This window comes from Acomys minous (assembly GCF_964271855.1).
Source record: "Acomys minous genome assembly, chromosome: 9".
Lineage (NCBI taxonomy): Eukaryota > Metazoa > Chordata > Mammalia > Rodentia > Muridae > Acomys > Acomys minous.
Genome location: NC_140490.1, coordinates 69,666,494 through 69,680,122, shown reverse-complemented (window position 1 = coordinate 69,680,122; position 13,629 = coordinate 69,666,494). Strand labels below are relative to the sequence as shown.

General features: G+C 40.4%; 1 protein-coding gene and 1 pseudogene across 2 annotated transcripts; one reads left to right on the top strand and one right to left on the bottom strand.

Annotated features, from left to right (window-relative positions):
• The first annotated feature begins 693 nt into the window (after window positions 1-693).
• LOC311605878 (large ribosomal subunit protein eL18-like) lies at window positions 694-1,303 on the top strand (annotated as a pseudogene). The gene has a single exon. The product of its transcript is annotated as a large ribosomal subunit protein eL18-like (transcript).
• Window positions 1,304-5,258: 3,955 nt separating this feature from the next.
• Window positions 5,259-6,204, bottom strand: LOC311606152 (putative vomeronasal receptor-like protein 4; the record flags this gene model as incomplete). Its single annotated transcript, XM_084797229.1, has 1 exon — window positions 5,259-6,204. The coding sequence occupies exon 1, from the start codon at window positions 6,195-6,197 to the stop codon at window positions 5,259-5,261; it is 939 nt and encodes a 312-aa protein (XP_084653355.1). The 5' UTR covers window positions 6,198-6,204.
• Between the last annotated feature and the right edge of the window lie 7,425 nt (window positions 6,205-13,629).

Here is a 13,629-nt window from a genome sequence, read left to right as displayed (position 1 = left end):
CTTTCATTAGGGTAAATGTCCCTATGTACAATGTTATAAAAAACATGAAGTATTTTCCATAGATACTACTTCAAAAGAAATCAAATGTCTGAATACACACTGACTCTTTTAATCAAAAAACCCTTGAATATATCCCAAATAAATGATAAATTAATGTGCAAAACAAAATTATATATTTTTATTCTTATTTTATTTTTAAATTAAAATATAACCATATTACTTTGCCCTTTTCTTCTCCAACTTCTCCTATGTACGAGCCCCTTGGGATCTCTGAAATCTGAGGCCTGTGGGTCCCTTTAAAAATTGTTCTGTGTATGCTTGTATAAAGCTGTGTGTTCTTATTTAAATAGATATAAGATGCTAAGATTACATAGTGTTACTGGTATGTATATTATTCCAGTGCATGGTATTGAAAATATAAAATATTAAGGTGCTCTGAGATATATACTGGGTGTACTGGTCCATGGCTTTAATTCCAGATTTTGGGATCCAGCAGAAGAGGCAGTCAAATCTCTGTGAGTTGGATCCCAGCCTGGTTTACATAGTGAGTTCCAGGATAGCCAGGATTATATAGTAAGACCTTCTCACAAAAAGTAAATCAAAATAAAATAAAACAAAATTAAATTAAGAATTAAAGAGAAAAATACTTTAGCAGAAACCTTTTCTGGACCTGGCCTAGCAGGAGGCACCATCATGGGTGTTGACCTTAGCCACAACAAGGACCAAACTGTTCAGAGCTAGGAGTCCAAGAGCCAGGACATCTGAGGCTGCTAGTCAAGCTGTACAGGTTACTGGCCAGAGGAACCAACTGCACCTTCAATCAGGTTGTGCTGAAAGAGTTATTGAGGACTTGCACTAACTTGCCACCTCTGTCCCTATCACACATGGTCCAAAGATGGAGATTCTCGGCTGAGAGAAGAAAACATCTGTGGCTGTGGGGATGGTCACAGATGATGTGAAGATTCTGGAAGTTCCCAAGTTAAAGGTGTGTGCACTACAGGTGAGCAGACAGCCAGAAGTTGCGTTCTCAAGCTAGCTGTAAGATCACCATCTTTGGTCAGTTGGCTGTGGATCTTCTAAGAGCCAAGGCATGCTGCTCCTCTCTGGTCCTTGGAAGGATGGGGAGGTGTACTCCCATTCTGGCAAGGCTACAGGAACCCCACACAGCAACATCAAACCCTATGTCCTCTCCAGGAGCTGGAAGTTCCAGTGTGCCAGAGGGAGGTGGCTACAAAACTACCTCTGGGTCTTACTATTTTTACAAAACTTTGTATATTGGGGAAATAAAAGATACTCTAGCTAATAAGCAGTGTGGGGCATGGCAGGGAGGGGGTGGTGGCTCTTAGTAGAAGTGGCCTCAGCTGTGGCAGTTTTCTGTAATGAGCAACATGGTTGAAAAAGAAAATCCTCAGCCCTTTTAACTTAGTGGCTGATTCAAGCATTGAACAGAGGCTCCCTGGATGCTGGAGACCAAGTCTTAAAAGACCAAACAAAACCTCTGGGGACTATCTTGTGGGCAGTCAGAAAAAAGAGGGAAAGAAATAACACATACACCGATTCATACAAGTGGAAGAAGCAAGGGGCTTCGACTCAGTTTATTGTTCAGCCAGTTTTTAAGCTTCTAGGACAAAAGTTCTTTATGTCAGAAAAAAGAATTACCTCACAGTCATAGATCAAACAGATAAGACCATTCCAACAAGAGGTATATACAACAGGCTCAGTGACTATCTATTTCTCATAATAAACTAAATATCTTTTGTCTACCTCTACAAACCATAAATTCATAGCACTTTTACATGTCATAGGTTGACGGGTTATAAAGAGTTTCAATGAGACAATTTATATATTCTGCCATCAAGATTTGTATAAAATTAGACATTTCTTAGTTGCCCATTATTCCTGTGTTTATTAAGAGTTTAAAACACTAGTAATTATCTTCATGGTGCATACAAGTACTTGTGGTGCCACCTTTGGGCTTAACCAAGGTTGAATTCATTATCTTAAGCCATAAGGCTATCTCAACCTGTCCATCTCTCTAATGAGATTTATGTGCTTGACATGTGGAGGTTCACAAGGGTTTTTACTGCAGCTTCCTTGTGCAGCAAAGGGGGCTTGGAATTCTCCAGTCTAATCAGAAGTCCTATAAAATCATTATCAATTCATCTAGACAATATTATTTCAAAAAGGCATATCCTTATATTGATTCTGCTAGAAGTCTGCTCTACCAGAGTAGGTTGTACCTGAGACCACATCATGCTATACACAGTGAGGGCCTTTCCACACCATCTCAGATTTTTGAGAGGTAGAGTAATAGCAGCAGAGAAAGGGGCATATCAGCAGCGGGAAGCTATTCTGGGGCATAGTTTCTGAGGGTCTTGACTTTCCTCAGAAAGTATTGTGAACCTGTGAAACAGTGGATTGCCTCCAGGAAGCCCACATGTTTACTGAAGCCTTCTTCTCCCTGCCTGGCTTCTGATAGCCCAGTTTGCCAGAGCCCTGTGTGGTGGTACTTGAAGACCTAACATGGTTATAATTGTCCAACAGCATGGACACCGGTTTTCTTTGATTTTGGAATTTGGCAATATCAAACACTTGCTGATCAAATTGGCTGGGTGCTGGAGACCTAGGTAGTCTCACTTGCCTTCACTCTGCCTTGCAAGCTTAGCTCAGAGAAAGGTCATCTTCTCACCCCTGTGTACCCTGTGTCATTCTCCTGCTGTGGCTTTGGTGGTAAACAAAATATTGATTCTTTTTTCTTTTTTCACAGAAGTCTTACCTCCAATATTTTTCCCAGGGCTAAAAGTCACGCGACAGGCATGGTGGAATGGGAAGATGATAACAATCCACTTTCTACCTGCCTGGAAGAATTGAAGATGTTTTAAGATTGCATAGTGCTAGGCTCCTTAAAAATCTTTTAAAAATAACATTTAATTTAATGCCATGTTGCTTTACAGAAATAAGTAAAATAGCAGTTTGGTGAGGATTGGCTGTACTCTAGCATTTGGGGTGCTAAGGCATCTCAAGGTCAGCCTGTTCTGACTCCCAAGTCAGCCTAGGCTACAAAGCAAACATTATGCTCTCACCTCTAAAATTCATCAAGGCAAAGTAGTTAGCTTATATGGAATACACATAGAATACGATCTCTACACTACATTAGGAGCATAGACATTTCACTGAAACTAACAAGAAACAAGTATTAATAATGTTTTAATATTTAGTAAAATTGAATCATGTGACATGGTGAAACCTGTGCAGAAGGAGGGAATGAAATCTACCCAATAAAAGAAAAGGAAGCAGGTCATAAGAATGAGAACACTCCATGTAGCTCTGATTTCTGGAAGGAAATTGTTTTCAAACCGGCAGCAGCAGAGGTAGAGACAGGTGGAGAACTCTGGATCCTATGCTCCAGCCCATCAGACTCTGAAAGATGACATCACGAGGACCCATGAGAGAGAGAGAGGAAAAGCCACTTGATGGTATGTCTGGATGGTAGCATATAGAAATGACCAATGACCCTTCCAGGTACAGTCCTGTTCAAGCAACTGCCATATTTGATGTAGTAGAGCAAGGTGGAGCTTATGAGAACATTAACAATCCAAAAGAGGAGGAGAAAACAAAGAACTTATCATAAGGGTTTTGGTTTGAGCTTTGTCCAATGGGTAGTTCTGGGGCTGATGATGATGGCCTGCACCATGCTGAGGAGATGGTGGAGACAAAAGGATCCAATGCCATCCTTGTCAGTTAAACCAAAATTTTACTACTAATATCTGAAAGGATGTTTCTGAAAGAAAACAGTGTGGCTATGTCTTTAATCCCTGTGCTACAATTAATGATCATATAAGACAACACTAAGAGGATGAAAATAATTTCTGTATGTTTTTTTATCACTCTTTAAGGTAGTGAATTAATGTCTTACAAATATTAGGCCAGCTCGTCTCCCCAAGGTTGATTTTACTCTAAGTGGACATTAAAATTTGGCAAAGAATCATCACTACTTCAAAAACTCCAAACTGGTACTGTGTCACCTGTTTTTTTGGAGAGGTTCAGCTTTCAGCAGTGAAAGGGTGTTGCCTTGGTGCCACTGCCACATGCTCTTTGGTACTTCTCAGTCACTGTTTAGGGTTTTTTTTTCTTGCAGGGAGCTGGTGGATAGCGTTGGTCAAAAACCCTTTGGCACACCATGGTGTACACAGGACACTGACAGGAGCCTTCCTGGGAAGCCTGCAGGGTGGGTAACCTGGATGATGTGGGATCAAAGCTATATCTGCTGCTGGGCTGGAAGCTATATGGTCCTCATGTCCCAATGTCCAGTTGCCATACTAGGACACATTGCATGGGCTTCAGCAAGTAGCTCCCCAGGATGCCTTCTGGACTGCTGTCCCTGTGTCCACAGCTGAACCCCATGTGCCTGAGCAACCGTCAGAGGATGGAGCTCTCAACTGTGAGTGCATGGCTGGCATGAAGGGGGAAAAGTGACCTGGCAAACGCCACGTGCTCTGTGGAAACCCTAATGAGTGAACATAGGTGAGAGCCAGTAGCTGTGCTACAATGCTCCTAGGTACACAACAGCATTTACACATCACTGGGCTCTCAGGAGTGAGCTTCTCACATGGAGCTTGTCTTTCCAAAGTATGATGATAATTGCTGAAAAATGTGTCTCCTGCACTTCCCTATGTACATTGTGACCACACAGCAATGTTTTGTATGTGTTCAGAATTGCCTTACATTGTTTATTCTTACCTGTTCTTTAATGAGTGCAAAGCATTTACTGGCTGTAGTGAATTAGCTTCTCTCCCTGGTCATCTCCACTTATAAGAGACCTGAAGATAGAGTATGCTGCATGTCACTCTTTGCTCTCCTGCTCATTGGTTTAGAACAGCCTCTGAAACACAGTAAGTGCTTTGTAAATAAGTAGAGGAGTTGGGGTTCAGGGAAGTACATTAGGAGGAGCAAAAGGCATGTGGATGAATAACACTCTAACTTTGGGTGACTGCATGCCCTCCTGCATTTCCAGATGACGGATGCAGCAAGCTAGACCTCATGGTAGCAATGGTGGAATGGTTGGATAATAAGAATCCCTGCCAACTTCTTAGAGACTCAACCAGTCTTGAATGACCAAGCACAAGCTGTCTGTAAAAGAAATAATCTATTATCTCTATCAGTTTATTGCTGTGATACATTAGAATGGCAAAGCATAGCAATTCCAATGTATCCAGCATTAGATCATACAGAACTGCAAGTGAAGAGGAACTTATTTCTCATGGGACACAGCTGGGTTTAGCAACACAGACATCTCTGATGATCAGGACAAAGGGACTGAGAACAGCATAACTAAGCACTAAAAATGCTTTAATATTTAGTATTGTGGAATCATGAGTCACTGTGGAACCTGTGTAGAAGGAGAAAATAAAATCTGCCCAATAAAAGAAAAGGAAACAGGTCATGAGAGTGAGAACACTCCGTGTAGCTCTGATTTCTGGCATGGAATTATTTCCAGAGCTGGAGCTGTGAAGGTAGAGAACCCGGATGTGATGTTTATACAGTTGGAGAGCCATGGACCCACTGCTCCAGCCCATGAGACCCTGAAAGATGACATCACGAAGAGCCATGAGAGAGAGGAAAAGCCACTTAACTGTGTTCCTGGATGGCAGCATATAGCAATATGCAGTATATATCCCAACCTCAGATCTGTTCATGCTATTGCCTGCTGTGATGTAGTGAAGCAAGTTGGAGCTTATCAGGGAATTGAAGATCCAAAAGAATAGAAAAAGGGCAAGAACATGGCATGGAGTCTGTGGTTTGAGCTTTCTCCAAAGGCTGGTCCTGGGACTGATGGTGACAGCCTGGACCACACTGAGGAGACAGGTAGTACAGATGGAGAGGCCACGGGCAACCCTTTCTACATAAATTATAATTTTACAGGCAACATTACTGAGGAAGTTTCTAAAATAAAAAATTGTGGCTAAGTCTCTGATTCCAATGCAATAAATAATAATTGTGTTTACAAAAGCCAAGTGGATTAAAATAACATCTATATTTTTTCTCTCAGGACCCACAAAAGCATACACATGTCTTACAAATATAAAATTGTTCCCTAAAATGCCAAGTCCTGTGAGTGAAATGAAAATTACTCTCTGGATGAGGATAATCCAAACTGTCTTCATGCCTAAAACTAGAAAAAACTTTTTGAGAAACATAAGGAAGTAAACATGGTATAGTTTATGCCTGCGGGTTTTCTGTCTTCTTTATGAAATGAACAGCATAGTATGTAAATGCACAGAACTCACTGTTTACAGATACATGACTTTGTTCTTGCACCTTCTGTTCTTGCTTCCCCTGACATGGAGATGGTGATGATGACTATTGGACATGAACACCATGCGGATGCATTCGCTGCCTTTTCAGAAGAGTGTTCTTCATATCCATCATCTCTAAACCTTTCTCCATGAGAACAACCAGAGGACAGCATCACTAAGGTTGTAAGCCATGACGGTGAGTACCAGTTTAGATGCCTCTCTTCTCAGGTCCACTTTGCCATCCTGTACACACTCATCTGTCCAGTAAGTACTGAGATAATAGAAAGTTGTAGCTTCTCAAAGAAGTATACTTGCCCAAATGGGGTTGATTCTCAGGGAACATCATGGGCTTTTCTTTGTCTCCAACGCTGAATTGACCTTGGCAACCAATAACATGTAGACTGGTTAGGTGGAACAGTAGTTTGTCCATCTCCTCACCCCCCCTGGTGTGAGGTGCTATAATTAACTTCTATCCCTTATCATCTCATGTATGGGATTAGATTAAAGATAACCTACTCCCACTACTTTTGTGCTTTTCCTGACCAGTCGCTAAGACAATCTCCCAAGGCAACATCAAACTTCAAACCTCAGCTCTCACGTTTGGCATTGTTCTTTTGTATTCCAAATAAAGGCACATTGTGTTTGACTTCCAAAGTTCATCAAGTCAGTTTATCAGTCAGTATCTCTATCCCCTGTAAATGACAAGTAACCTAATACCTCATACTGATTTGTGAAATTTTACACAGGGCACCCATTTTCTGTTTTCTTATTCTGCTTAAAGTTAAAATAAGGATTAAACTATATGTGAATTCATTTTTATTTCATTTCTACAAATCCTAAATTGTTTTATGGAGGCACCTTAAGCTTATTTGTCTTACACAATTTAGTTTTCTCTGCAGGTCACCAAATTTATCTCTGAATTACTTTCAGCTTCTCCTGAGCAAATGTAACACTGGCACTCATCCTGCCATATGGGGGTCATGTGATGTTGTTTTCCTGATCTGATTCCAGCCATGATCCTTCATAGCCAAGTGCTGCCCACAGTCACAGTGAGTCTCCTACAATTTTCCTGATCCTCCAGGACTGCTGTCTGTTAGTCTGCTTATGTCAACTCTCTGTGCTGAGAAGACCTGGGAGATGCTTTAGTGCATCAGTGGCCTCGTATGCACCCTGTTATGGGATGCCTTAAATGCGGCTTATGCATAAACCATCAGCTGAGTGTTATGGTTGTAATGTCCCATGCTAATCACAGAGATGAATGGAAAGAAAAGGCGTTCTGGTTGTTCTCTTTCCTTAAAGTTCTGGGAGGTCAATCCAGTTTGGAATACCCATTTAGTTATGGTTTCTTGAATGAACAGGGAAGGTAAATTTCCAAGTTCCAAGAGTTCCAACTCTTATCATGGACTATCTTCACAGACACCAATGTGGGTAATTATGTCTATAATGATCATTTATGAATGTGTATTTTTGAAGATGTATATATTGGTTCTTTGAGATACTAATAATACATATTGAAATAAGGTTGCTGTCTCTGTTTCCAGAATAGTGTCACTTCTGGAGTAGAAAAATTAATCATTTCTATTAAAATTATCTATCTCTATGTAAAGAATAATAGAGAGACATTTATATTATATTTTATTTTAGTTTTAGTCATTATTGTGTGTATGGGTATTTTATCTGCATGCATTTCTAACTACCATTGAGTGTCTGTTGCTTGCAGAGGTAAGAATAAATAATTGGATCCCAAAGCAGGAGTTGCACATGGTTGTTAGCTGCAGGCGAGTGCTGATAACTGAATGAGGGAGCTCTACAAGAACAGTAAGAGTTTTTTTTTTTCACCACTGAGCCTGTCCTTCAGGGATATATGTGCATTTTTAATAAGCTTTCACAAGCTTCTTATTTCCACCATGTTAGAATCAATTCACTTAGTCTGTGGTCATCCAGATAAACGAGGGATTTTTCAGCAAATGATTTGGTGGAGGGATATACATACTCTAGAGGCTTGACTGATAACAAACATCAGAGATATCAAGCTCAGGATGCAGAGAACACGTTTGTGGCTACCTCTTTGTGGATTAAATTTCTGTCTTTTCCAATGCATATATTTATCACCTTGAACAGCTTTTTATGGCTTCTTTAAAATGTGTTTTCTTAGTTAAATTATGTTTTCTGCACTATAGGTATACTTTAGCAAGGCAATGTACTGACATGTATAGTGCCTAGCAAAGTTCCCGTCATGCACTAAAGATCCATTTTCTAAAGTCAGTTGTTAGCGTCAGTCTGTAGCCTCATGTCTATTTTACCTACAGTTCATATTCTATGATTTACACTGGGTCTATGAAAGAGTAAATTCACAATAAATGAAATCATGATAAAAAAAATAGTGCTTCATCTACACAGACTGAAGCCACGAGAAGCTGTATAGCTTAGAGCAAAGTTCTCAGTCTTTGGAGGGAAAATCACACAAAGATTGTGCAGGAGCTGTGGGAACCAGCGCTTCCTACTCCAAGCTGCACTGCAGGGGCCTCTGTCTCTCACCCCTGCCTGCCCAGTGTAAGCAGCAGCTCTGGCCCAGTGACCACATGCACTGTCCTTGTGGACTCTCAAACTGTTCTGGACTGCAGTTAGGAACTGTCTTCTCCCTGAATCCTGCCACTTTCTTCTTCCAGAGTGACAGAGAGCCCACGTCCTTCTCTCCCACATGCCAGCCCTCCACAGATTTCTTCTGACATTAAATGCAGCCCCATCCACCATGACTTGGCAGCACTCACCTATGCAGTCTGTGCGGAGGCTCAGGGTGGGTGTCCTCACAGCACAGCCAGGCCCTGTTTATCACCTCAAAATCTTGTGCTCAATCATGATTAAGTGTCAGGATGCCACACTCAGGAATTTTGCATCCCCAGGGCAAAGGCTCCATGCCTGGCTTCTCCCTGGTGCTGTGTCATCCACTGAACCCAGAAACTTTCTGAATATAATTATAGTCTCTGTGGGTAAGGAGAAGGATGATGAGCAGTGCCCAAGGGGTCCGGGCTCTTTGGACTAAACTCCAGTCTCACCCTTTTCCCCTACATCTGCCCCTAAAGCTTTGGAAGAAAGTTCTGATAATGTACACAGATGCATTTCTGAGTGTTTTTCAAGGATATTAATTAGTAATATTAAAATACCATTAAGCACTGCAGCCAATAGCTATCTTCAGTGTCATGTTTCAGGCAGAATAACAGGAACATGAGATCTACTGTGTGCTCAGTACTGTTTTGAATGCCTGCTGCATGCTTTACAGTTGGTCTTGAGTATTTTATTTTATGATGTTATTTAGTTTTTATTACTTACAAGTATTTGTACAACATATTTGATAACATTATTTCCTTCCCCCAAACCTAACCCATCCTCTATAATCCCTATTTACCTTACTTTATGTTTGTTCTTTTGTGCTAGCCCCATTCCCCAAACCAAAACAAAAACCTAAAGAGAAGAAAATCAAAAGAATAAAAACAACAACAACAACAACAGCCCCCCCAAAACCCCAAACTAACCCAAAGCAAAAAAACCAAAACAAACAAACAAACAAAAAAACCAAACCAAAGCAAACACAGCAAAACATCAAAGGGGAAAAATTTCCCCCCAAACAGAACAAAAATCTCATAAAATAAAAACATATAGTTCATTTTTTATTAGATAACTATTTCTGAATACAGGGCCCCAGAGAGGCAAAAGCAAAAGATAAAAATGGCTCTTTAAAACAAGAAAGCTTCTTTTTAAAATTTTTTATTTTATTAATTTATTCATAATTCATCTCAATTGTTAGCCCATCCCTTGTATCCTCCCATTCCTCCATCCTTCCCACTTCCCCCTTACTCCTCTCCCCTATGTTGTGACTGAGGGAGACCTCCTCCCCCTATATCATAGGGTATCAAGTCTCCTCTTGGTAACCTGCTATCCTTCCTCTGAGTGCCACCAGGCCTCCCCATCCAGGGGATGTGGTCAGAAATGAGGCACCAGAGTTCGTGTGAAAGTCAGACCTCACTCTCCACTCAATGGTGGAGAATGTCCTGTCCATTGGCTAGATCTGGGTAGGAGTTTGAAGTTTACTGCATGCATTGTCCTTGGCTGGTATCATAGTTTGAGCAGTACCCCAGGACCCAGATCAGCCCATCATAATATTCTTCTTGTAGGTTTCCAGGACCCTCTGGATCCTTCTATTTCCCCATTCTCCCATGCTTCTCTCACCTAAAGTCCCAATAGGATGTCCTCCCCTCTGACCCACTTTCCTGGCAAGTAAAGTTTTTCATGGGATGTACCCTTTGGACTAGTGTCTTGATATAAGTGAGTATATACCATTTATCTCTTTTTGCTTCTGGGTGAACTCACTCATGATAATTTCTAGTTCAATCCATTTGTCCACAAATTTTGGGAATTTCTTGTTTTTAATAGCTGAGTAGTATTCCATAGTGTAAATGTACCACAGTTTCTTTATCCATCCTTCTACTGAGGGACACTTATGCTGTTTCCATGTTCTGGCTATTATGAATAAGGCTGCTATGAACATGGTTGAGCATATGTCCCTGTTGTGTGGTTGAGTATTTTCTGGGTATATTCCAAGGAGTGGTATAGCTGGGTCTTGAGGAAGCCCTATTCCCATTTTTCTGAGAAAGGACCAGATAGCTTTCCAAAGTGGTTGTATTAGTTTGCATTCCCACCATCAATGAAGGAGTGTTCCTCTCTCTCTCTGCATCCTTGCCAGCATGTGGTGTCATTTGAGTTTTTGATCTTAGCCATTCTGATGGGTGTAAGATGGAATTTCAGACTTTTCTAGCCAAGGCAGGAAGATAAATCCCTTTGAGAAGGGGCTGTTGCTGGCCTGACTGTTGCTGTCCAGAAGAGCAAACACTTGTGGACCAAACAACTTCCAAGAGTGGGGGAGGGATCAGGATCCAGTGAAGGAGGCAGAAAAAAGCTTCTCCCTGGAAGCAGGAGCCAGAGGGCATCCTCTAAAAGGGAAGATGGCTCTAAGAAAGTAAAGTCCTTAGGCAGAAGTTTTGAGATTAAAGATTACTTTCTATGTTGATAAAGATGGGGGACACAGTAACACAGTGTTTCTGGATTCCATTTGAGTTTGTTTCTCTTATCATAAAAATAAATTTTCAGTGACAATTTTGGTTTTGTATATCTGCTTTGGGAGAGATCAGAATAACACAGACTCGGAGAAAAAAGAGACTGAGAAAATGGATTGTAAATTAAAGGCCATAGACGAGAGGTTGGAGGAATCCTTGAATCAAAATAGGGAACTTTCAGAGAAATCCAATCTAGAACTTACAATAACACCAAAAGAGGTAATTCCAGATGAGAAAAATCCACAAAGGCTTGAAGACATTTCTGAATGGCAGCCTACTGAGAAGCTGGACAGAAAGGCTTTGGCTATAGGCCAACATAGACTGGATATCGCATGAGTGTTGTCAAGGTGAAATTACTGGATGAAGATTTCTATGCTAAAATAGAAATGCAGATTCTGTTTGGTGTTGTCTTGGAACAAATTCATACAATGGCTTGTGTGCTCCACTTTTCAGTTTTGAGAAATATATGCACCATGCCATAGTTTCATATTCAGAATTCCAATATATTTTTTTTTTGCCATAAATTCTGGAGAACATGATTCTAAGGTTATAAATTTGTTAGAGGTGGTGACTACCTTGGAGATGCCTTTGCAAATTGAGGCTGATGGTGCTTAAACATGTATATCCATTGAAATACAACAATTTCTTAAACATTTTAATGTAAAACCTGTCACAGACATAACTTATAATCCTATAGTATTTTAAATGATGCCAAGATAAAAATGAGAGAGAGAGAGAGAGAGAGAGAGAGAGAGAGAGAGGGAGAGAGGTGGGGTGGGGGGGGGAGAATGTTACTGATTGTGACTACTATTTATACTTTACTAGTCATTTTTGCATTCTATACTTCTTCAAAGGAAAAGACTTTGGAGAAAAATTTCCAAAATTTTATAGATTGGTCTGAGGAAAATGCTTATCATACAAAGAGAGGTATCAAAGACGCCCCCAGAGATAGATTACATAATGCCTTATTGGCTTTAAATTTCTTGAATGCTAATGAACAAAAACAACAACTGCTGAGAGACATTGGATTATAGAAAAATCTTCTTAATTCGATCAGCCTGTCTATTTCAAGGATATGCTAACCTCAGAATGGAGAACAGGAAATAGTTTATGCTGGCATAGAGGTTTTGAGCATGTTCATACAAGAAAAGAGAAATTATGGATTCCATCAAAACACAAAAATTAGACACGACAGAGTAAGACTCCCTTGAAGATCATGTACACACACAAGAAGAGAGAAATCAACAAGACCAAACAGAACTCTTCCCAATAGAGAATGGAAAGTTGATAGCAGATGGGTCTGAAGGCTCTCTAGACACAAGGTGTGTATCAGCTATTTCTGGAAAGGTCCACCTATACATTTTAACAACAATTAAATTAAAAAAGAAAGAGGAGGAGGAGAAGAAGAAAAAGACAGAAAAAATCAACAGGGCTTTATTTTTTACAGCCTTAATTGGCATAACTGGCCCAAAACTTAGATTTTTTTTTTGTTTCTTTGTTTGATTTTGATTTTTTGTTTGAAGGTTTTAAGTTACAATGAGAGTCAAATCTCTGAGATTTGGATCAGCCTCATTTACATAATAAAGTCTGGCCAGGAGATCCTTGCTGATAAGCCACTTGCAGAGACAGCCTAGGACTAAAAATGACAAATTTTTCCTTAAAGTTACTATGTAAGTTCTTTTTTCTTAGTAATGGATAATATGTCCTTACTGATCAAAAAGATGGATACACATTAATCTTAGGTTTATGTAAGAAGAAATGATGTCATACTGCTATAAAAAGGCCAGCCAATATCCTTAGAAAGTGGGGCTCCCACAGAAGAACTGGTGCTAAAGGGCACTTTGGCCTGAGAGATATGTTCTGTTGGTCAATGTAAGGACTGAAGTTAGGCTGGGAGACAAACAAGCAACCTGCATGCCTCCCAAGTTGATAGGATTTTTGAATGCTGACTGAGTTGAGGTGTCACACTGTGCTGGCAGCTGGCTTACTCCTTTAAACATGAGACATTTTCATGAGCGACAAGTAGTGACCATGCCTGATACAGAGAGAAACAGAGAACTATACGGGTGGCAAAGCACATGCCAGCCTAATTAGGTCCCCCAAACTCAAAGGCTACAATTCATATGCCTAAAAGGCGGAACCATCCATCACATATGGAGAAAAGGGATGGAACAAAAATAGCCACAACAAATGTAAAAACCCAGGTACAAGATGCCTAGGGT